The sequence below is a fragment of the Hippocampus zosterae genome, chromosome 4 (assembly GCF_025434085.1).
Source record: "Hippocampus zosterae strain Florida chromosome 4, ASM2543408v3, whole genome shotgun sequence".
Lineage (NCBI taxonomy): Eukaryota > Metazoa > Chordata > Actinopteri > Syngnathiformes > Syngnathidae > Hippocampus > Hippocampus zosterae.
In genome coordinates, this window is record NC_067454.1 from 22,161,496 (window position 1) to 22,187,425 (window position 25,930).

General features: G+C 44.1%; 1 protein-coding gene across 5 annotated transcripts in view; it reads right to left on the reverse strand.

Annotated features, from left to right (window-relative positions):
- Window positions 1-25,930, reverse strand: part of znf609b (zinc finger protein 609b) — a 91,495-nt gene that overhangs the window by 11,122 nt on the left and 54,443 nt on the right. For all 5 annotated transcript variants that reach the window (XM_052063031.1, XM_052063033.1, XM_052063032.1 and 2 more), the window contains 2 exons: window positions 20,597-20,822; window positions 2,802-2,889 (listed from right to left, as the gene is read on the reverse strand). In XM_052063031.1, the coding sequence (XP_051918991.1) occupies window positions 2,802-2,889; window positions 20,597-20,822 (314 nt within the window). The remainder of the gene's footprint in view (window positions 1-2,801; window positions 2,890-20,596; window positions 20,823-25,930) is intronic.

Consider the following 25,930-nt stretch of genomic DNA (forward strand, 5'->3'; position numbering starts at 1 on the left):
GACGAGAGGGTTGCCTCCCTCCGCCTTCGGGTGGGTGGACGGGTCCTGACTGTTGTTTGTGCATATGCACCAAACAGCAGCTCAGCATACCCACCCTTTTTGGAGTCCTTGGAGGGTGTGCTGGAGAGTACTCCTGCTGGGGACTCCATTGTTCTGCTGGGGGACTTCAATGCTCACGTGGGCAATGACAGTGATACCTGGAGGAGCGTGATTGGGAGGAACGGCCCCCCCGATCAAAACCCGAGTGGTGTTTTGTTATTGGACTTCTGTGCTCGCCACGGATTGTCCATAACGAACACCTTGTTCAAACATAAGGGTGTCCATATGTGCACTTGGCACCAGGACACCCTAGGCCGCAGTTCGATGATCGACTTTGTAGTTGTATCATCGGATTTGCGGCCGCATGTTCTGGACACTCGGGTGAAGAGAGGGGCGGAGCTGTCAACTGATCACCACCTGGTGGTGAGTAGGCTCCGATGGTGGGGGAAGATGCCGGTCCGTCCTGGCAGACCCAAACGTATAGTGAGGGTTTGTTGGGAGCGTCTGGCGGAATCCCCTGTCAGAAGGAGTTTCAACTCCCACCTCCGACAGAGCTTTTCCCATGTTCCGGGGGAGACGGGGGACATTGAGTCCGAGTGGACCATGTTCCGTGCCTCTATTGTTGAGGCGGCCAATCTGAGTTGTGGCCGTAAGGTGGTTGGTGCCTGTCGTGGCGGCAATCCTCGTACTCGCTGGTGGACACCAGCAGTAAGGGATGCCGTCAAGCTGAAGAAGGAGTCCTATCGAGCCTTTATGGCCTGTGGGACCCCAGAGGCAGCTGACGGGTATCGACTGGCCAAGCGGACCGCGGCTTCGGTGGTCGCCGAGGCAAAAACCCGAGCGTGGGAAGAGTTCGGTGAGGCCATGGAAGCCGACTTCCGGACGGCTTCGAGGAAATTCTGGTCCACCATCCGACGTCTCAGGAGGGGGAAGCAGTGCACCACTAACACTGTGTACAGTGGGGATGGGGCGCTGCTGACTTCGACTCGGGATGTTGTGAACCGGTGGGCAGAGTACTTCGAAGACCTCCTCAACTCCACCAACACGCCTTCCTTTGAGGAAGCAGAGCCTGGGGACTCTGAGGTGGGCTCTCCTATCTCTGTGGTTGAAGTCACCGATGTGGTTAAAAAGCTCCTCGGTGGCAAGGCCCCGGGGGTGGATGAGATCCGCCCGGAGTTCCTCAAGGCTCTGGATGTTGTGGGGCTGTCCTGGTTGACACGCCTCTGCAACATCGCGTGGTCAACGGGGAGAGTGCCTCTGGATTGGCAGACCGGGGTGGTAGTCCCTCTTTTTAAAAAGGGGGACCGGAGGGTGTGTTCCAACTACAGAGGGATCACACTCCTCAGCCTCCCTGGCAAGGTCTATTCAGGGGTGCTGGAGAGGAGGGTCCGTCAGGAAGTCGAGCCTCAGATTGAGGAGGAGCAGTGTGGTTTTCGTCCCGGCCGTGGAACAGTGGACCAGCTCTACACCCTTAGCAGGGTCCTTGAGGGTATGTGGGAATTCGCCCAACCAGTCTACATGTGTTTTGTGGACTTGGAGAAGGCGTTTGACCGTGTCCCTCGGGGAGTTCTGTGGGGGGTGCTTCGTGGGTATGGGGTACCGAACCCCCTGATACGGGCTGTTCGGTCACTATACCACCGATGTCAGAGTTTGGTTCGCATTGCCGGCAGTAAGTCGGAATCGTTTCCAGTGAGGGTAGGACTCCGCCAAGGCTGCCCTTTGTCGCCGATTCTGTTCATAACCTTTATGGACAGAATTTCTAGGCGCAGCCGAAGCGTTGAGGGGGTCCGTTTTGGGGGCCTCAGTATTACATCCCTGCTTTTTGCAGATGATGTGGTGCTGTTGGCTCCTTCAAACGGGGCTCTCCAACTCTCACTGGAGCGTTTCGCAGCCGAGTGTGAAGCGGTTGGGATGAAAATCAGCACCTCCAAATCTGAAACCATGGTCCTCAGTCGGAAAAGGGTGGAGTGCCCCCTCCGGGTCGGGGAGGAGATCTTACCCCAAGTGGAGGAGTTCAAGTATCTTGGGGTCTTGTTCACGAGTGGGGGTAGGAGGGAGCGGGAGATCGACAGGCGGATCGGTGCAGCGTCTGCTGTGATGCGGACGTTGTATCGGTCTGTCGTGGTGAAGAAGGAGCTGAGCCAAAGGGCGAAGCTCTCAATTTACCGGTCGATCTACGTCCCAACCCTCACCTATGGTCACGAGCTATGGGTCGTGACCGAAAGAACGAGATCCCGGATACAAGCGGCTGAAATGAGTTTTCTCCGCAGGGTGTCCGGGCTCTCCCTTAGAGATAAGGTGAGAAGCTCAGTCATCCGGGAGAGGCTCAGAGTCGAGCCGCTTCTCCTCCACATCGAGAGGAGCCAGATGAGGTGGCTTGGGCATCTGATTCGGATGCCTCCTGAGCGCCTCCCCGGTGAGGTGTTCCGGTCATGTCCCACCGGGAGGAGACCCCGAGGAAGACCCAGGACACGCTGGAGAGACTATGTCACCCAGCTTGCCTGGGAACGACTCGGGATCCCCCGGGGAGAGCTGGAAGAAGTAGCTAGGGAGAGGGAAGTCTGGGCTTCCCTGCTAAAGCTGTTGCCCCCGCGACCCGGCCCCGGATAAGCGGTAGATGATGGATGGATGGATGGATGGATATTTAAATTATATTTAAATTAATTTAAATTTTACGTGCAAACGAGAACAATTCGGAAGTTGTCTACGCCAGGCAAAAGTCATTCAATAAAAATAAGCAGATGAATAAGAACGTTTCTTACCGAGGTGGAGCCCAGTCATGACGTGTGCAGTCCAAAAGTGTGCCCACATAAGTCTTGTTTCTCCAAGTAACATTTACCACCAACATCCCTGTGGGGTGGGGGGGGGGGGGGGAGATTCATATTTCAATAAAGAATATCACATCTGTAAATTACAATTCATGTGAGTAGGAAAACGCTTTCAAATCAATGAATGGATCTTTTGGCCAACAGTTTTAAAATAGGTTTTCAAGACAGTCACATGAGCCAAAGCCCTTTCTTAATACTGTAATGGTTTGGGGACTGATTTATGACTGAATCTCCCAAATTACTTGACAGGAGGTCCCTCTGGGAATGATCACACTCAGGTTACCAGGGAAAATGCACTTAGCACATTTCCCGTTCAAATAAACCTTCTTGCAGTCCAGGACAGTTCCCTGGAGAGTCATTATTTATCATTTTTGACATTCCTCTATCCTACCTTAGTAGAAAGACTATGACTTGGTTCCGAATTACTTCTTGAAGCGAGATAAGCTCTTGGGTTTTATAAATGTGGTGGCGAACAGTTTAATTTAGCTGGAGATGCCCGAGTGTGCAAGAAAAGCACGTTGACTTCATTGGAATTACAGCAATCTGTCACTTCTGTGCCGATATTTGACACGTGTGAATTTGGTAGCGCTCCGCTTGAGTGACACAATCCGACCTATTCCAAGTCGGATATCTGACCTTGCATTTCAAATCTAAACTTAGTTCAGCGAGATCTCACTTCAAGGTGCGATTTTTTTTTTCCACACCAAGATGCGGAAGCAAGTATGTTTCATCTGGCACCGCTTGTCAAGTCAATAAAACGTGACAATTACGTCAAGAAATGTTGACAAAGACGCTTCATTAAATCAAACAATCATGGGCCTGCAGTTATTTCATTGAACTGTACATTAGCAGACAAGCAGCGTCGGATGATGAAGAGAAAGCATGGTGCTAAATAACATTGTAACTTGACTTCATCCCCCTCACTCTTGCTGTGATGGTGACCTCAGTTTGCCACTTCAGCACTGCGGAGAAACTAAGGGCTGCAGTGAGCTAACTTATCTAATGGCACAGGAATGCTGGCTGGCAGCTTCCATCCCTCAGAGCATTTTATTAGCTGAGGAAACCACTGTTGCTCACCTCATTTTCCCTCTCTCCTTCATAATCACTTCTTTTCAAACTTAAAACCATTCTCCACTCACAATATTTTCCCCTCCAACACATGGGTCATTGTGATGACCCCCCTCCCCCAAGCCTCCGCCTCTGGTCTATAAAAGCAAGCGAAAAGCACGTGTCGCTCTCCAGTATTTTTACAAGTAAGCAAGTTTTTTCCACAAAGGCCTAAACACACGTCAATATCAATTGTGTCTGCAGGGTATCAAATCGTTTTTTAAAAATCATACAGTATATCTCGACTTCAGCACGTCAAAAAAAAAAAATCCTTGACCTGTTTCAAAATGCCTTCAACAGCTGGCTACAATCCCCAACTGCTCAGGCAGCTGTCGTGGTAGGACGTAACTAAAGAAAAGGCAAATGAGCTAAAGCCTCACATTAGTACTTTAAGTTATGCGTTTTAGTGTGACGGTTTTTAGATTTAGCAAGCAGTAAGCCATGGTGAAAAAAACATTTTCAATCGGAATTATCTTGTACAAAATGGAAAGTCTTTGCACAGTCCAACACATTTACCTCATGTACATGAATGTAGTAGAATACATAGCAATAATTATTCATCATTTAGTGGAATAGGTGTCTTTACTGTGGGTGTAATGATCAATTTGGTATAGTTGAGGGATTTTCTGGAAATTCAGCAAAAACAGAAAGTCAGCCATTAATAACCAGTATTAGTCACTTTTGAACTTACAACTGATCCTTGATTATGTCTGACAACAGCTCTTGAATATATAACTGTTAATTTTTCCCACTTTCACAGAATGAACCATATCCCTTTTCAATCCCCTCCAACCTTTTTTCAGCAACACTTGGAATCTGTTCGAAATACTGTGCCTCCTAAGCAACTTGGCAGCCATCCCGTCAAACCCAACCAGCTCAGCCATAATTGAATATGGATGTTATTATTATATTATTATATATGGATGTACTTTTGGGTTGCTTATGGTTAATAGGCAAGGCAAGGCATGGCAGCTTTATTTACCGAGCACATTTCATATACAGGTCTACTCAATGTGCTTCACACAAGCAAGGAAACAACACCTACAAGTTGTTTTTTTTTTTAATAAACACCGTTACATGACATAAAGAAGCAAAGTGCAGCAAAACAAAAGTATCTTGTAAACAATTACGAAAAGAACATATCGACCATGTTTAGACATTAATAGAAAACCTAAAAAAACATCTCATTGCCCATACATAAGTGTGCGTTAGTTAGAGGGTGAATGGTTGTCTAGTTTCTACTTGTCAGTCTTGTGAAGACTGGTGATCATTCCTGTGGGATGTATCCCATCTCTCTGCGTAAATCAGCTGGCGGAGACACCAGTTTCCAAATAGAGGAGAGGTCCGTTAAAAAAAACAAAAAAAAAACAAGTCCAGACTCAAGAGAATAATTTACTGCATTAAGATCTTATTGTGAAGAAGAGAATGTGAAAATGAATGAAGCGTGATTTAATTGAATGTGGCATGCTTCAATATTTTTGAAGAAAATGGGCCACTGAACCAAATCAAAATGCAGGCGCACAAAGCTACAGGCAAAACTGGGTAACCGCCAAGGAGGAAAAAAAAAGAAACAATTTACCTAACGCACAGAAGAACAAGTTCTAGTTTGAATGGACTGCTCTGTTCTACTATGACAGTCATATTTACATCTTGCAAAGTACAATTAAGATATTGACAAAACCAGGACAGAAAATTATTTCAAAACACTAATTTATGACCACTCGAGCACTGGGAGGCGATAGTTGAAGCTTATCCACCTTATTCCTGAGGGTTCGAATACAGAAACAATAATGGGAAGGACTTCCTGTAAAACACTGGACATGGCGCTGAGCTATTTGGTACAATCGCTTTCAGTTCCAAGGATGTTTTTGTTTTTTTTTTATTTTGGTCAGCTTGAGAACTTGTGGGCGGTTGTGCTGTCAAACAGAAGAACTTGAATTTAAGGTACGAGGAAACAATGTTGTTGGGATAATTGTTATAGTTTCCAGCGCCTATGCAGGGAGGAACGTGGAAGGATTAATCTAAAAATCTGCTTTTGAAAAGACCACCAAAATATTGTACGTCTGCTCCTTTACGTTTGTGGACAAAAAGGCCCACGGAGCAAAACAAGTGCATGTGTCAAGTACATGAAACCACTGGAAAAAGATTTGCTGGGTATACCATATAAAGATTGAGAGCGGAGTTGCAAGAACATCAGGTATGTTTTTTATGACGATGGGGGAAACAACACTCAAGTCAGGCAACAAGATTTTTTTTTCTCTTATAAGTTGTGACGTGTATTTGGACTGCTTGTCGATAATAATAAAGTTGAGCGCAGACGTTATAAATCATTAAATGATGACATATTTTCCTCTGTTTCATTGTTTCGACTAAGCAACTTCAGTCTTGGCAGTTGGTCTTTTTTCGTGGATGTAAATCATACATTTATGCACAAAGGCTCAGAACGGGATACATAGTATGTCTGTGTTGGAAGCAAAAACGCCAGTTTAATTTGCAGTTCTTTCATCACTGCTCCTTTTACTTGTGCCAGAATTTAGGGCACCATGTCAAAACATGAAACAATCAAACATAATGAAAAAAAGTCAAATATTCAGAATCAAGGTTTATTACAGGAAAAGTGCAATTTTCTCAACTTACTCAATTCACTTGAGATTTCTTTTTTTTCTGTTATGACGTGAACAAAAGCGTTGGAAGGATTTAGAGCAAAAAAATAAAAAAAAATTAAAACTGCTTCGCCGCACACTGGCCCACTTAATGACACCCTCATTAGGGTCACCCAAGACAGTTGAGTGAAGGCTGCATTAATGAGAGGAATGGCCAGTCATTTTGCCGCTCATTTCCATCCAGTGGTTTTGAGCAACACATGGCAGCCTTTGGGAGCCCCCCCGACTCTCTTGCGTACTTATATGAGATTAGTTGGGGGAAAAAGGCTCATAGGAGAAGAAACATTAAGTCAAGAGTATTTTGTGCAGCTGCACAGGTGAATGGCGGTTCCAGTCATAATCTCTCCTTCGTTTGAATACTTTTTCACAAGGTTGCAGTGAGGACAAACGTCAAGGTCGTCTGTTTTTCAAGTTCACTGGCTGACCTCTGCTCTGCACACATTCAAGAAAGATTCGGTAGGATTAATGAGTGACTTTTGTCAAAAATGGAATTTGACATCTGATGTTTGAAAGCGGATTTTCATCTCTCTCCACATAGAAGGAAAGAGAGTTTGAACTAAAAGTTATCATATGTGAAGACTGATGAGCACCAGCAGGTATTTTTGATTCCCAACCCTAAACTATAAAGTGCCATGAAGAGGACCAAAGTCACAGTAATCATCGTCGACAGAAGAAAAAGCAAATCCAGCTGGTGAGATTCCCTGAAAACTCTCACTCTGATAAATGAAGCATTTGAGATATTCAGTTTTCACTTCATTCAAGTTTGTTCTTAAAGGGATCTCTCGACTGCACTTTTGGGTATAGTGCATAAAATGAAGCAGAACCTCCTAATCATTCTAACAGGAAGCCATCGTACGTCGAAAAAATTCAAGGACAAATAAGAAACACATGCCATAACATGAATGTGAAGAACCCGAAGATGTGAAAGCATTAGCTAAAAGGATCAATTTACCATCCTATATATGACTGTTAAATCTCTAATAGGGCGATTTTCGCACTGGACATGAACTCCCTCTGAGATGAATGTGTTGAACGAAATGAGAGGTTTTAATGACATTACGGGCTTAGGGCCTCAATCACACTCCTCCCCCCATTTTAAAGAATTGAATAAATGAATTAAGAAAGTAATGAGCTGCTTTTCAAGTGGAAAATACATCTATATGCCTGGGAATCTTTAATATGATGAGTGTCACTTGTATTACAACAGAAAAGAAAACCAGGAATGACATAAACATTATTCTCAGTCAGACACGAATCGGTTACACGTGGCTAGCAGACACAAACACCAAGTAAGGCTTTTATTTTTAAGCCGTCATCTTTTACAGGGACTCCATCTGGGCCCCATCTGAAATGTTTGCAAGCTACAATCTGGCTCATAGGACATAAAATGTGAAGTTGCTTTCTTTCACTGACAAGAATGACAGCCTGTGAGAAGGTCAATTTTCTCATCCCAAGGAGAGGCAGAAGAAGGGCACATTAGTATGCTTTGCACTTCTGGAACATTATCAGCCACATGCAGCTGTTGATGGATAGAAGAATGCATCCGAATGTGCTTACTTTTTGTGTCCGTACATTAAAAAGGGCAACCAGACACGTCGGGACCTTTTGTCTAATCTGAATGTGATACACGCGTTCACTCTTGAAAACAATTTGGAAATGGGGGCGTTTTTTTTTCTTTTGTCAGCTAGGAAAGTCTACAGCCATTTTGTTTAAACAAACCCTCTGGTGTTTTACTTTAGGGAGATGGTGCTGAGATTAAGAGACGGTTCTGCCAAAGACACATCGCTCACGCACCCGTTGACATGTATATAGCAAACATGATATCTTATGACAAACACTGGCGAGGACTACAATTCCTTCAGGGCTATGATTGATGTTTTCAAGGCTATTTACGTGCTTGGAAAAAAGGAGTTCCAGGCCAATTTGAGGTGCAAGGCACAGGTCTCGATGGCCTTACTCTGGCAATCTCTTGTAACGCAATCCGAAGACTAAATTTATGACTCAAGTATATCAAGACTGCAGATTTATCAAAATCTCTTTGGAATAATTTACAAAAGATTCTGAGGAACCCTGAAACCAAAGAGTGTTCGAATTTTCCCCCGTATGTTGACTACAGTGACTCCTCGCTACTTGGCGCTTCACAAAGACTCCAAGATGGCCGCTTGTGCGCCAGTGTGTTTGGCGACGCTCCTGCCATTTCGGGTTTTTTTACTTTTCGCAATGCTTGTTACCTCCCTAACAGCGTCTCGGTTGGTTTATGATCGCCGATCGTTGTTATTGATTCAACAACACGTCGGAGATTCGGCCGCGTTTTGGCAAGACGGTGGTGGAAAGACGCTACCTCCGTTCTTGGCTAACCTGCCGGCTGATCTCTTCCGCGTTCGCTCGCTCCCTTCACGAAAGCGCCGAAAGCGCCGCCGCCGCCGCGGCAAACGCAGTGGTCAGCTCGTGAAACTGAAACGGGATCTGAGACACACTTCGATCGCTCCGGCGTGGTGTGCCCTCGACCCCGTCGCCTCGTGCTTGCTAACAGTCGTTGGCTCTCCCATCGTGCCACGGCATTTCTACCCTGCGCGCCTTTCTCGGGGAGGAATTCAGCGAAACCTTTTGAGGGAATTCCCCCGGGCTCGGCGATTGACAGAGGGAAGCCCTCCCATTGCTACTTCCACAAGGATCGCGTTGTTAAACGCCCGGTCGCTGACGAACAAGACCCATATTCTGAGGGAGTATTTTCTTTCCAATTACTTGGATTTTTTGTGTCTGACGGAGACTTGGGCAGGTACCGATGAGTACAAAGCTTTGATTGAATTGTTACCACCTGACTGTGATTTCCTCGATACCCCGAGGACATCAGGACGTGGTGGAGGTACGGTAAGCATTTTTAAGAACAATTTCAAATGTAAACGGTGCACATTCACCACATCTGCCAACAGCTTTGAAGCAACCTTCTTTGAAGTTGGTCGTGTTTTCCCGGTGCTTTGTGCTGTCATTTACCGTCCTCCTAAATACAACAAAGACTTTTTAAGCGACTTTTCAAGCTTTCTTGCGGAAATCAGGCTGAGATATGATCGTATTCTCCTAATGGGGGATTTTAATATCCATGTATGTTGTCCGGAAAAAACGCTAGCAAAAGACTTCTTAAGACTTATCGACTCTTTTAATTTTGTGCAGTATGTGACCAGCCCGACACACGAACAAGGACATATTTTAGACCTTGTCCTTGCTCATGGTATAACGGTGTCAAATCTGGAAGTCCTTGAAAATGGAATTTCTGATCACATGGCAGTTTTATTTGACGTAGTCTTATCGCATGCTGCTGTGAAATCTGGCGCTCCTAGTTGTAAACGCCGAATTTTTAAACCTCACACTGCTAGTCGTTTCTCTGATGCCTTTAATAACCTTTGCGTACCCTCGTCTAACACAGAGGAACTCACCTCTTGGTTCGACTCGTCATGCCGGGCCATCCTGGATTTGGTGGCTCCTTCAAAAATTGCGCTGCCAAAGCCTAAACCCGAGCCATGGTTTAACGACATTACCCGCGCAGCTAGGCAGGAGTGTCGCAAAGCTGAACGCAAGTGGAAAAGAGACAAATTGCATGTCTCTTCTCAAATTTGGAAAGACAGCTGGCGTAACTACCAGCTCACAGTAAAAGAGGCCAAAAGAGAATATCTGTCGGACCTTATTCTAGCCAACCGTCACAACCCTCGTGCACTATTTAAAACGATAGATTCTGTACTTAAACCCCCTCTGCCTACTTGCTCGGATTCTTCAGCCGAGATGTGCAACAGATTCCTTCAGTTCTTTATTGATAAGGTCTCTACAGCTAGGATTCCGGTCCCAAATACCGCATCTGACCCCTCTGTCCATGTTCCATGTTCAGCTGTCCTAAATTCTTTTGATACTGTGTCCTTGGCGCTTTTCGAGGATGACGTTCGCCAGACGAAGCCATCTGGCTCCCCTTGCGACTCTCTTCCCCCACGCTTCTTTCAGGAGGTTCTCCCGAGTGTTGGTGCATCGGTCTTGGATATCATCAACAGCAGCCTTTCTTCTGGTGTAGTTCCCCAACAGTTTAAACATGCTGTGGTCCAACCCTTGATCAAGAAACCTGGTCTTGATCCAGATGAGCTGTCAAGTTACAGACCCATTTCCAAACTGCCTTTCATTTCCAAAATTCTGGAAAAAGTGGTGCACATGCAGCTGAAACTTTTCTTGGATGAACATAACATCTTGGAGGTCTTCCAGTCAGGTTTCAAGACGATGCATAGCACAGAGTCAGCCCTGTTACGCGTTTCTAATGACATCCTCCTGGCAAATGACTCTGGAGACCACGTGTGTCTGGTTTTATTGGACTTAACTGCAGCATTTGATACAGTGGATCACAGTATTCTGCTGACTCGTTTGCAGCACTTGGTGGGCATTGGCGGGAGTGCTCTTGATTGGTTTAGGTCCTATCTAGCTGACAGGACCTTTTGTGTCAGCCTTGGATGCTCTGAATCACGCACTGCTCCCCTGTCATGTGGTGTTCCACAGGGCTCAATTCTGGGGCCTCTGCTGTTTTCGCTGTATCTGCTCCCATTGGGTTCCATCTTAAGGAAACATGGTATTCCTTTCCACTGCTATGCAGATGACTGCCAGATCTATGTCCCACTGAGCAAGAAAGACACCTTCTCATTAAGGCCACTCCTATCCTGTCTGGAAGAAATCAAAACCTGGATGGCACAAAATTTCTTGAAGTTCAACGAAAAGAAGACAGAGGTGATATTGTTTGGCCCCAGTGGACCTTGTACATTCCATCCTGTAGACTTGGGCCCCCTATCTCCTTATCTGAAATCAACGGTCTCAAACTTGGGACTTAAACTGGACAGTGATTTCAAACTCGATCGGCAAATTGGTGCCGTTGTTAAATCCAGCTTCTTTCACCTTAGACAGCTGGCCAAAATAAAACCTTTCCTCTCACATGAACACTTTGAGACAGTAATTCATGCCTTTGTCACATCCCGGCTCGATTACTGCAACGCCCTGTACTTTGGAGTCAGCCAGTCCTCCATCAAGCGCCTTCAGCTGGTACAGAATGCCGCTGCTCGCCTCTTGACTGGTACTCGTAAGAGGGAGCATATAACTCCTACTTTGGCATCCCTTCACTGGCTCCCCATTCATTTTAGAATTATTTTTAAGATCCTCCTCTTTGTTTTCAAATCTCTGAATAATCTCGCGCCACCTTACCTCTCTGAGCTCATACGCCCCTACACCCCTGCCCGGCGCCTCAGGTCTGTGGACCAGTCTTTGCTAGACGTACCAAGAACTAAACTGAGGCTCAGAGGGGATCGAGCCTTTTCTGTTGCTGGTCCATCTCTCTGGAATGACCTCCCACTGAACATTCGGCAAGCCTCCTCGCTGCCCATCTTTAAAGCCCTCCTCAAAACTCACTTGTATTCTTTGGCGTTTGACTCAGCATGACTTAGATTTGCTCTTGATTTTACTGCTTGGTGCTTTCTACCGCCTTATTACTTATTACTTATTACTGATTCGTCTTACTGTTTATTGTATATGTTAAATCGCTCCATGTACAGCACTTTGTATGCAGCGATGGCTGTTTGAAAGTGCTCTATAAATACTGTTGACTTGACTTGACTTGACTTGACTTATCGCAGTTTTAGTTCATCACGGATATTTCAAAGATATTCATAAAAATATTTTTTTTAAAAGCGAAAATGCCGCGAGAGACAGCTAAAGTATATACTATTATATACAGTATATACTAGTACTATACAGTACTACATGTATATTTCATGTTTATGTTTACTGTATTTATTTATACATTAATCTAACCTAAAACCTCTGTAATTTGCAAGGAATGTCGCACTAAGAAGCCATACAACGGCAGCACCACAAATATGCAGACCCACTTAAACCGATGGCACCAGATCACCGACAAGTTTCCCTCCCGCTTCCCCGCCCAGTTCCTCGTCGGACACCGGAGAAACTCTTGGTAAACCAGGTCAGGATCAGAAAAAAATTGCCTCTTATTTTGGGAGTCCCCTTGCAACTCACTGTGACCGCGCAATGGCTATAACTAAGGCCACTGCTTATTTCATATGCAAAGACCTCCAGCCTTAGCGTGGTGGACAACGAGGGTTTCAGACAGCTCGTGCACATTTTGGAACCCAGGTATAAAATACCAGACAGGTCTGTGTTCACTTACAAACATATTCCCGATGTGTACAACAAAGTGAGATTACTGTGTCGCTGAACAGTGCGCAAAGAGTTGCACTTACAGTGGATGGGTGGACATCTTGCGCTATAGATTCATATATATTATTATATTTCATATAAGACACTCAGTGAGAATAGTCTGTTTGTGTTTACACTATAGCAACAGCTGTGAGTCTCAGGTGCCAAATTGTTTACATTTTCTTTGCACAAAACCCAATTGTGAAAAGGCTTAAATAAGTTGTTTTACAAGTTCTACTGTTTATAAGGAATAAAGTGGTATCCTTTTTGTAATACCATACTGAATTCCATCTTTTTAGAAGCTTTTTTTCTTTGCTTATTTGCATCATGTTTATTGCACAATATCGCAACAAATTGCATTGTATCGTATCGGATCGCATTGATTTGAACTTAATGTGTATCGCATCGTATCACATCGTGACGACGGTGAAACGTATCGCATTGTATCACCAGAAAATTCCATGTATCGTTTAAGTATCGCATCGCTGGCAGTGCATCGAGATGTGTATCGAATCGTCCTCAGTGCTGAGATTCACATCCCTAATATATATATATATATATATATATATATATATATATATATATAGCATTAAGTAATGTTAATTACTACAAGCATTTACTCCTACATGCATGTATACCATTAAATTTGGCCTTATAAATATTATATATACTCATACACATGTACATATATCTGTACAGGGGGTGGTATCTAATTTGCGGATTTTCCTCTTTCGCGGGCGGTTCTGGTCCCCATTAACCGTGATAAGCAAGGGGTCACCGTACATTGATTTTTTTGCAGAGCGATGAGGAAAATGATTGGCTGAAAGTACAGGAGCCGACAAGAGGAGACTTGCAAACAACAAAACGCAAAATAGGTGCAATTTTCGCGATGCACAAGTTTGTCATTTATGTGATCCAAATGGTAAAAGATGAAATCATTGTTTGTGACTAATTTTCTGAACCACTATTTATTTGAAAAACAATTGCCACAACACATTGTTCAAGTGCATATCATGATTTGCAGTGAGTTAAAAACGGAGGTCAATGATAGGTGGACTTCACATGAGCTGTAAAAAAAACGTTAAGTGTCTGTAAGCCACATGTTCACCACTCGATTCAATTTGCATCAACAGTCAACACTGTACCACTTGGAACAGTAAATCCTGATTTGGATTGTGTTTCCTCCACCGGGTGTATATTCGGGACGGTGCGAGACATACCCAGCATCACAACCGTGTATACTCTGGCAATGCATAGAATAAGAAAAAGAAACACTGTATTTCTACAGTGCCACATGCTCACAATCTGTAAACAAAAGAACATTTTTTAAAATTCTCTCCTTTTCGTAATTCACTGCAAAAAATTGGGACGCACTTTTGAGATTGTTGCTACCCTTTACAATTAAAATGCATAAAATGTGCACTAGAGTCAACGGAACCATTGAGTACGACTTGATCAAAGGATGACTTTTACTTCCTACTTTTAGCACAATAAAGTGATTCAGAAAAATAAAACAAAGGGAAATAATCCACACCATTTTTATCAGTGTAACTATTTCACATTGACCTCTCCTCCCCCAAAATGCCGAACAGATTTAACTTGTGCTCAAAGCAGTTATCCTCATGAGACTATGATGTAATGGATAATTTATGAGTCGCCCCCCGCCCTCCCCTCCGAGATATCTGCAGAGAAAAGGTGTTGATTCTGAGGGGAACAAGAATGATTCTGCAGAGGGGGATTCTTGATTCTGCGGCTTGAGAGTTGGTTTTCTGCAAGTATTAAAAAAAAACAAAAAACAAACAAACAAATAAAACAAAAAACAAAAAAAATACCCCGAAATGACCAGTTACAAAGCAAATGATTTTAGGAAATGATTTGCGCGTTACAAAAAATAAGCAACATCAATATTCTCTTTGTCTCTCTCTGGCATATTTATTCAGTAATAAGACATTTGATTTGATTTACATAAAAAGTGCAAACAATTTCACCAAACTATGGGTTCGAGTGATATTAGAGGAAGTCTTTTCCTGAATATTGGAAACATACTACATACAGTATGATAAATCATAGGAATTCAGCCGCGCATACAGTTCACTCATTATGCACTGCAATGGCGTGACGTCATCTTTAGTAGACATCTCCGTGAAATGGGGAGCTCGAAAAAGCCTCGCTTCATTTCCCCCAAATTGTTCTATCCGCTCCTGCATCGCTCATCTGTAGATAGCAGATAATAAAAAGATGAACCTACACGCTGAACCATATTTACTTCCGTAAACACTGTTGCTGTGACGTTTCTTTTGTGCGTGTCACTCAATGCTGTGCTTTGTGTACCGGCGTGTCACATCACGGGCGCGTTCCGCTCTATTTTGTCATGTGAACGAGTCCATAATAAGAATGGATTTAACAAAGAATTTGAATTAGCTGCCGGGATGAAAACTACCGTGTAAAATTTTTGCACACAGCCCTATGCTCCATGGACGTTTGGCTTTCGGCGGAGGGCTTTGAAAACAGGGGGTAAATGGCGCAACTGCAAAATCGCGGATTTCTGGGGGAACTAATGCATATGTAATCCACGAGACAAACATATTTTTCTATTAGTGATCTCGAGAATCTGTGGGGGCCTGTTTTGGGAACAGCCTGCAGTGTAATGAGTGTGTGTGTTGGTTTGGGGGCGGGGGTCCTTTGGCGAGAGGGGGATGAGGTGCACTGGCAGTGAGCAGGACTATTTGGCCAACGAGGCCCCTCTGTGTTCCTTCTCCCCTCGAGCAGCAGCCAGTGCATTCTGGGCTGTATTTCAAGAGCAATAAACCTCTCCAGCACTTTAGAGATGACATTTGGAGGTATCAGCATGCTAAGCCTGGTAGGGGTTGGCCCATCGCTATGCTGACATGACCCTGGGAGCTGCCACTGCCTCCTCTGTGCAGAGGGGATTTGTGTCAGTACTGGGCCTCAAAATACCATGGTTATGACCCGCTACCCCCACAACCTCCCGTTCTCCTGTCTACGCTTCACTTGCCACCAGACTGACTCAACAGCACACATTTGCTTTTCCTCTCCTCTAATGACCCATTTTCCTCCATCATCACCCGAGAAAGAGTCTGAGTGTATTTAGTTTAGTGATGTGGTCATCTGGAGCAGTAACCCACATAACAAGTGAAAATGTGAAAACCACAACCATTCCGTCATATCGTTCTAGTCTAAGCTGAATAAGCTCCTCAATCTTTGCTCAAAACACATCGGAGGAAAATGGATTCTGCCTTATCAACCAAGATTCTTGTCATCAATGTCCAGGGGTCAAGCTTCTTTGATTGCTTTTTGTTTCCTGCTTGCTGCCTGTTCATTCATTTCTTTCTCTTACACAGAGTGAGTCTGTTCTTCATTTACTCCCACAAGGCTGAAAGGCAGGGGTGATGAAGCAGCTGTTGGCTGGCATGCTAAATGCAATGCTCACACGCGCGCGCGTGCGCACACACACACACGCTTAAACAGCTTTGCATGAGACTTGGCAGGCAGTAGCGTATGGCATTGTTCATCACCACCGCTAATCAGGATAGGCCCCTGCAATGTTTTTTTTTTCCCTTCACATATATTTCTTGCTTTCTAATACTACGTTTGACTTGTTTCACCCAATCCCCATGTTCAGATGCCTCACAATGACAGAAATCTGTTTTTATTAATCTCTTAAGATACCTTTCCACCAAGTGCTCATGTTCACTTTGGTTCGCCATGTCATTAAACCCTAATCAGGCTTGTGTTTCCATTGCAGGGTTGATTAGCGGGATGTGATAGCTGTGTCGGCTACATGAATAGCATATCATAGCGGTAAGACACCATGTAACTCAATAAAAAAAAATGCTGGATGGGGGCAAAGTGACAAACACCATGGCGTAAATTTTTCATAGTCTATCCATCCATCCATTAACCGAGCCGCTTATTCTCCTGAGGGTCGCAGGCATGCTGGAGGCTATCCCAGCCGTCTTCGGGCAATAGGTGGAGTACACCCTGAACTGGTTGCCAGCCAATCGCAGTCCTTGTACTCCGCAGTCTTTAAATGTTCATTACCGTACCACTCTCTGTTACGCAATACATAGATAGCAGTGAATCTAACCACACAAACCACATGACTGCAACTCGAACCCCAACAAAAGGATTTGGAAAAGTAGTACGGATTACAAAACACACCCGCAACGGCTAAGTTTCGCCATAAAAACACATTTGTACACTGGGCACTTGATATTAATAGCCGCTGGTCTCCATGTTATAACATGAGATACTTGCAAAGAAAGGGGTCACACAAACTTTTCTTGACCTTTCACACCGGTAGACGCTCCCGCCTCCCACGCTCCAAAACAATGCCGAAGGCGGCTACTGTATTAGCATCCCAAAGCCTTTCTCAGTCCCTCTCGTTGTCGCACGACGTCAATTCGCCGACGAATTCTTCAGCGCACACAAGTCTATGGCAGTGCAGCTTTTGGAAAACCGATTATTGCGTATTTCGGAGACGCAGGATGCTGTCTGTTGCGTGGTGTGAGTCAGGAGTCAAACAACCGAGAGACGGGGGTCGCGCTGCATACATAGCCCTTTTTGTGTTTTCCCTTTATGCTCATTCAACTCAACTCCAATATTCTTATTTTCGATCTGCTATTTATTACATTCGCTCTAGACATCTGTGTATCGCTACGCATGCACACTTCTGATTTATCTTTCACAGCCTGTGTGCGCACTCCAACTGCAAATGACTGACGAATATTCAGTCTGAGGCCAGACTTGGCCAGTTGCAGTCGTCAACTGTGACATGTTCTGTCATTTTATTGGTCAGATGTGACAAGAATATGGATAAATCTATTGTCACATTAAAATTCCTCTTTCATCTATAACTGCTTCAGACAACAAAGTGTATGGAGGAAAGTGGCTAAGAGTGCACGATTGTCTGTGTCTCGTGTTGTTTTGTATTATTTTGTCTTTTTTTTTTTTTGGTTAACTTTTCTTTTGATAGCGGCGCGGACACTCGCAGCGGCTCCTCTTGTTTGTTGAGAGGGAAGAAATTTCATCTTTGCTGTATGCTACACATACAGTACGTTTGACAATAAAGTTTATCCAATCCAATCCAAAATCAGCAGGGTTCAAAGTATGGCTATAGTCCGGAAAATACGGTAGTGAAATTGATCCTGGTGGTTTCTACGACATGGCTTACCCCTGGACAGTTAAATCCCCAAGTACCTCCACCCCACCAAGCCCCTTTCAACACAACCGCTACAGTAGTTTCCCACCGTAACATTTAAAAACCACTGAAAGTATTTCCCCCATGCGACTCAGTCGACCAATCCACAGCCTGCTTTAGCCAAAATAGCATTTTCAAGAGTGCATGAAAAGGACAAACTTTAACTGGGAGGGGAGGGTGACATGCCGAGAAGAGGTGGGGGCAGTCACATTGTCAGAGGCAAAGAATAAGGAAAGGCAAATGCAGTGCTGATGTTGGCCCTGGGCCATGTTTGTGTCACTAACAGAAGTCTCCTTGTGTAACTGCCACCCCTGCCGCAGGCCTTTGCCTGACTCGCTCTCAGTTCGCCTGAAGAACAGTCAAGGGGTGAATGGCAGGAATCTTGGTAGCAGAAAAGAAAAAGAATGTGTCAAGATAGCCCTGGGCTGGAAGAAAAATCACAAGTGGTAAAGGAGGTGGCCTCGATGGAAACAACTCATTATTGGACTTCATAACGCAGGATGATCTGTTGATGCCTTACCGTGTGTGGGGGAATTCACTGGCTATGTGTTGGGAGGCGAAGGGGGAAATTATTTGGCTCACCTTTTTAAAAATGTCTTCAATAAATAGTGGAGTGCAGAATACTGCCTAACACACAGGAAGTGTTTTACAGATTTGTTCATTTCATTTTCAAGACTTTGTCCCCAATGATCGAAGAAAAAATATTGGAATTGTAAATCGGAGTATGCAGCTCAGCTATGTCATTGATGAATACATTCATTCACAGTACAAGAAGCATGCAAGCCAAAGGCAACAACAGTTCTTGTTGAGGACTGAGCACAGAACGAGTTGGCCCAGTTTGTAGCTGTACAAGGTACGCACTTATTTATTCTTAGTTCCGAACTCATTCATGCCAATTGAGCAAATGAAGCAAACGTTGCCCAGTTTACACCCCTCCAAAAGGTGCTCCCCACTCACTTCCCAGTTGCTTCTGTAGCCTGCTAACACGGACTGTTTACACATGACAACAAAATGGTGACCAAATGGGAGTTGGGGTTTGTTTGGAAGCGGCACGTTTTATTCATTAAATTCAGTGACCGTTTTGACTAAATATTAATCCCAAAGGGAATATTTTTGTGAATTTAATGATGTTAAATTACTCATTTAGTGTGGGCTACTTTAAAAGGGACATTGTTTCAAAGTTTAGAATAATGTCACTGTCATTCTTTTTTTTTTCTTTTATTGATGGGGGAATAAAAGTGATTAAAATCGACAATCAGACTTTTTTTTTTCAGGGGGGAAAGGGAGGGTTGAGGATTTTATTTCAAGACCATATTTCACCCAGTCAGGACATCTGTGTTACAAAGAGCATCTGAAATGATAATGAAGGACAACAGGGCATCCTCTTCTCGCATCGACACTTACATGTCGCAGTCAAGTAGCACTGTATCAGACTTAGCCATTATTGATTCAGGATTTCTTTGCCTTCTGATCTAATTTCAACACTAGGCCGCATATCATCTTTTTGATGAACTGACCCGAATGGCACTAAAGTTCATTAAAAATCCGACCAAGACCCGACTCTTTCAGCTCTCTCTGTCCAATTGTTTGGTGCGCACCAGGGTTAGAATGACGTATTCATCCTTCTTAAAAAAAAACACACTAAAAAGAAAGTGCAACCAAATTCATTTGAAAGGAACTAAAAGCTGTAAAATGTGAGCCCATTATGAAGAAAATGCTGAAAACAAGCGCGGCGAGCTACGTCCTCGCATTCAACATCAGTGTCTGACCTCACCAATGTTCTCCTTGATGAATAAACCACATTTCCCACTGACACACTCTAAAACTTTTTGAAAGCCTTCCAAGGAGTGTAAAACCTTCCATAGTTGGAATTTCTTTTTTTTTTTTTCCACATCACGCCTTCACACCTATGTTGTTATTGTAAAGATGCAAGCAATTCAAATTCAGGTCCTTAGCACATGAAATGATTTTTTATTGGTGCATAAGAGGCAGCCATGGGCCAGACAGCAATAATTCCTTTTTTTTTCCTATACCCTTTTTTTGTTTGTTTTAATAACCAGGACTTTTGCTTTTAATACGCAGTTTCAAGCAACTGTATTGTGACACAAACATAAAAATGTGCTGAATCGCCGTGCCAAACCAAATTGAGCAGGCCAGTGTTTGCAGTGAAAAAACAATGACACTCACAGCACAGGTTTTATAGCTCAAGACAATCCCAGCCTCATTTTCCAACAGACTGGCCAGCACTTGAAAAGCGGAATTGCTCCAAGTCTCTCGATTCCAATGGTTCCCAGCCGCACATTATCTCAAAATATGAGGTTGTTTCATTTTCGACTCACCAAAATGATGTTGAACAAGAGCACCGCTGAGTCACAAAAACATTTGCACCGACACAAATCATTGTCAAAAAACAACCTATTTTTAAACAACTCAAGATACTTGGATTCTTTACTCATTATCACACCACACCAAATTTGTTTCTCGCCGTGATACAAAGGTGCACTTACCGTCTTCGGTTTCTTGCCACACAATGCCTTCGAGATTGACACTTGTACCGGGTTCACAGGGTCCTAAGCACTCGGGTTCCGTGGATAGGGCCACATCGGATGTGTTCACTGCTACTGAACGTGTACGCACCATTATCTGTTCACATGGCGAGGCAATCTCATTGTTGCCTACTGCAGCCAAAAGATGCAGAGGGGGAGGGACTGGTGTTGAGACAGGCGATTCCATCTGCAAGGGGTGGAAAGAAATCGTGTTTAGAGCAACCAGGGACCCGTGAGAAAATGATGAACCATGATGTAAACACATCCAGAGATAATGCTTCGATATACCCAAGGAATGCCACAGTTAGCGGATGTGAAAATTGTGCATGGATTACACTGTGGTATGAAATGTGGTCAGTAATGAGGAGTTAAAGCAGCAATATCATCCAACTATAGAGCTGAATAGCATTAAGAGGAGGCCAGGATTGCCTTTATAATGCAGGTTTGGTCGGATACGCCTTCCCTGGCACACAGGCGAGTGTGACCCATGCCAGCAGTTATCTCGCAGAGTGATCACTCATTAAATCCCTCACTTAAAACGCTAGTTGTGGTGAGGCCGCTGGGTGCACAGGGTCAGCAATTGATTCCACCTGCTCTGACACTGTGACAGCAATGAAGAGACAGTCGGCCTACGTGGAGAAGGAAAAGGACAGGAAGGGAGGAGCGAGTCATCGGGGAGCAACTGATGGAGTGCACTGGCGCTAGTCAAGTGTGTGGGTGGAGGGAAGCGAGACAGGAAGACAAGTGGTGATTTAATAGCTAGAGTGACATGAGGCTGAGGATACAATGAGACATTTTTTTTTCCAGACAGAGTAAGTGTACAACCATTTTGAGCACATGCCAAGAATGAGTCCCGATACTTGAATATGCGCGATCACTGTTTTTCTCCAACGATATTATTACCCATAACTTCCTGCTTCTCCAAACACACACACACACACACACACACACACACACACAGCCAGATTTCAGAGCCAAGCCCAATGACATCTTAATGACTGTGGAACAGTTTCTGATGCATTATGTGGAGCGATGAGTTTATGAGACAAGAAATCCTGCCAGATGAGAGCTCTGTGGCACTGGTCCACCAAATAAGATTCACCACCAAGCAATCTTTCTTGAAAATAAGGAGAACAAATACATTTTGCTATACCATTGATTTTGCTCTTTATCAGAATAGTTTGCGACCCAAGTATGGGTTCTGAACCAGCACTACAATCCAAAACAATGTCAGAAAGTTAACTTCTGAATGGGTTATAAAAACAAAAGGGAGGGAAAAAAACAGCCTTCACTGTTGCTGCAGGCAAAAGCGGGCCAAAATACCTTCACAGAGATGTAACCGACTCATTACCAGTTATAGAAAATGCTTCATGTCAGGTGTTGCTGCTGAGGGTGGCCCAACCTGTTGTGAGGTTTAGGGGGCTTTTTCAGACAGAGCCAAGTAATTTAGAAAGTTTAGAATAGTTTCTTTTTCCTTCATAAACAAGATGACCATGACAAATCTGTATTTTTACTGGCCGCAGCTCTGCCTGATATTTAAATTCCTTTGCTGATCTTTGAAGAGAAGAGGGCACAATACTTCACGGCACTGTAGTTAAATTCCGTTCTGTTATTCAATTATTTCACACAGATTTTGTTCAGATTTGATGTGACGCAAAGGACTAAAGCTAATGCAAGGATCTACAAACTCATGCAAAATGCCAAGCGATCTTCCCTTTTCACAAGACTTCACAAGTTCATTTTAAAAACTTCCCCAAACCATATTGCTCGAGTGTCACGCCAACACGTTCTTACTGAAACCCCAAACCATCGACCCACACTGGGCAACAGTAATATTTAACTGACAAAGAGCCAGTGAACTTTGTGTTGTTAGTGTAAAAACCACATTGCATTGGAAGAGAAACATGGGCAAGCTCTCTACATCGCCCACAATTACACTATAACGCACACAATGTCTGCCCCGTTAACTTCAGATTGATTTTGTTCATTACTCTAAAGACTCCGAAATGGATCGTGGACATTGATGTGGGCTACAAAGCAATGATTTCGAAAAATTGTCACTCGTCAGCTTCCTACTGGAGCAAATTTATTAATGAAGCAATGCTAACTAATCATGCTGAATAGCGTGGACCTGACCGATTCATCTGCCTTTTGAATAAAGTGTGTGATTTTAGCCCATCGACATGGGTATAAAAAAAAATACAAATAAATAAAAAAATCATGTGTACATTTGCTGATGTGCCATGTGTTGTCCCTTACCCGAACCATTTACAATGCAGTACACATACATGTATACTCATTCATTCATCTTCCGAGCCGCTTGATCCTCACGAGGGTCGCGGGGGTGCTGGAGCCTATCCCAGCTGTCTTCGGGCAGTAGGCGGGGGACGCCCTGAATCGGTTGCCAGCCAATTGCAGGGAACACAGAAACGAACAACCATCCGCACTCATACTCACACCTAGGGACAATTTAGAGCGTCCAATCAGCCTGCCATGCATGTTTTTGGAATGTGGGAGGAAACCGGAGCACCCGGAGAAAACCCACGCAGGCCCGGGGAGAACATGCAAACTCCACACAGGGAGGCCGGAGCTGGAATCGAACCCGGTACCTCTGCACTGTGAAGCCGACGTGCTAACCACTGGATACCGGGCCGCCCTACATGTATACTCATTTACTAAAATAAAACCATAGTAAAACTTTGACTTCTTTATGATGCGGGACATATATCACTTAAATACAGTCCCTTTGATGGTCCTGTTACCAATAACTCAAATTTGGAATTCCCGCGGTGAGCATTACAACTCGCGTGGAGGATTTGAGTGAGATGTCACTCACTATTTTACACACATCTAAAGTCATGGTTTACTTGGAGGAGAAAAACAATAACACAAAATGTATAAATGTCTATAAATGTGGCACAATCAATGAACTCCAGGTAAAACAATACAAAAAGAGTCCAAAAGTACTGGCACATCAAAGGCCCGTGTTGTTTTGTTTTTTATTTAATTCTTAAGATATTTGGGTTTCAGATGAAAAGGTGAATATGAGACCTCAGTTCTGAATTGCAGCTGAGATGTCATGCTTTTTACAACTCAGGACAAAGAAACAATTGTTGGTACCCACCCAAGTGAGCACAAATATTACGAGAGACGTTATTAAATGAATGCCATTCACTATTTGGTGAAATAACTAGAACTTGCAATGAGAGCATCAATCCAGCGACCCACACTGTTGCATTCTCCATTTCGAATACTTTTGCAGGCCATGACTGCAGCCTCTTTCACTTCTTTTTTTTTTGCCCCTGGTGGTTTCTCTCTTCAGTCACTTCTTTAGAAGCTCAAATGCGGGGGGCTCTCTTGGGTTGAGGGTCAGTTATTTACTTGGCCAGTCTAAGACCTTCCACTTTTTACCACTGATGAATCAATAAAGGCTAGTGAGCAGGTTCCAGAAGCAGAAGCCATGAAAGCCCAAGCCATGACGTTTCCTCCACCATGCTTCTTAGATAAGCTTGTATGTTTTGGATCCTAAGCAGATCCTTTCTTTCTCGATACTTTGGCCTCTCCATCACTTTGGTCGAGGTTAATCTTCATCCCATCAGTACAAAACCTTTGTGGCTCACCACGACTTCAAGATCCAATCTGATCTTCAGATTATTTTTCCTGACGAGTGGTTTGTATCCCGTTTCTTGTCTTGTTCGAAGAATAGATTTTGATATTTTTACCCCTGTCCCGTGGAAGTTGGCAGTAAGGCCACCGGTGTTAAGTCAGTCACGAGTCAAGTCAGTTTTTAAATGGAAAAAAAATACAGCCATATTGACAGCCATATTGCAGAAAGATGTGTATTTTCAGGTTGTTGTGCAACCTACATGCGGAACGACTCAAAGGCTTTGGACATGCCCATACAAACAAGACGTGTGATTGGTTCCCGGCGTGACATTGACCAAAGACAGCCCGAGTGGATTTATCCCGTGAGCTGATCAGCTGCGCATCATCACAGTCTTACCGAGCCCCTTCCCTTGTTGTGTCTCACATATTGTATCTTTGTGTTGTGCTCGTAATCACTTTGTTTGATTCGTTAAGCTGTGTTCCAAACCATTGCCGCCGCCGAAGCAATGCACTCGCTCCTCCACGGGGATCGCAGCATCAACGGGGACACGTTGCTTCAACGGCAGCGGCAGGGGGCTGGTTCGCAACTTTGACCGAAATATGCCTTACAATGGTAACATAATCCGACATATGCCGTTAGCATCATTGCTAATTGCAAATGTGACTGCACAAAAGATGACACGATGGATTCTCGTGATGAGCGACTAAACTGCTAATTCATGGGTCATATTGGGCAGGCAGGCTGGGCTCATGTTCATGCTTTCCACTTGATCACTTGGTTGCTACTGGTTCAATTGATTCAACAGTTTTCTTGTATTGCCTTGTTTTTGATGACATGCCATGAACAAAAACTTCTTCCTCCATGTCGCTCGGGCGATCCCACAAGGAAAGGAACTTCTCTTGCCCAAATGGCTTCATCATCGAAAGTCACGGCAGCCCATCAGCTGCGCGTTTGCTGTAAGTTTAGCTAATTTGTTGCTCTTACTTTCTGTTTCCTGATTCTTTATTTATTCATATTTCTTCATTTTTTGGTGGATTCTGTTTATTTCAAACCATGAGGAGGGGGACTCTGTTTGGCAAGAGTCGAGCACATTTCCGTCACGTCTGATGGGAGTAAATTTGCTCACAGCTTGCAGGTCTGTCTTTGTGCAGCCTGGTTGCAAATGGGCAGTGGTCCCGTACCGGTCCGCGGACCGACAGTTGGGGACCCCTGATTTGTGCTCCTCATACTGTGTGTGGCTATTAGTGCTGGCGTGAGTAAATTAGAAATTGTTTATCAATGAGGTTCATTTCCACAGAGGTAGGCAATTTCTCTACTAGATATATGCACATCACCTTGTTTAAACATGTACAAACACCACCAACACACCGACACGGATTCTGCTTCATTAGTGACAGATTTCACCATCTGTGCATTAGCTCAACACACAGACCTACAGTAATTAATTATTGGACATAATGTCGTCATTTTTTGTGGTACCCCCAAGTGTTCAAACTGAGACACTACAGTTGGATAAAGCGGTGCCTTTAGAACATGCATGTCCAGCTCCGGGCCTGGAGGGCCACCATACTGCCTGTTTTCCTTCCCACCCGGCTGCAACACACCAGATTTAGATGATCAGCTCATCAGCCAGCTCTGAAGCAGCATTAGAATGATCCTGATGATTTCAATTAGGTGCGTTGCTCCTT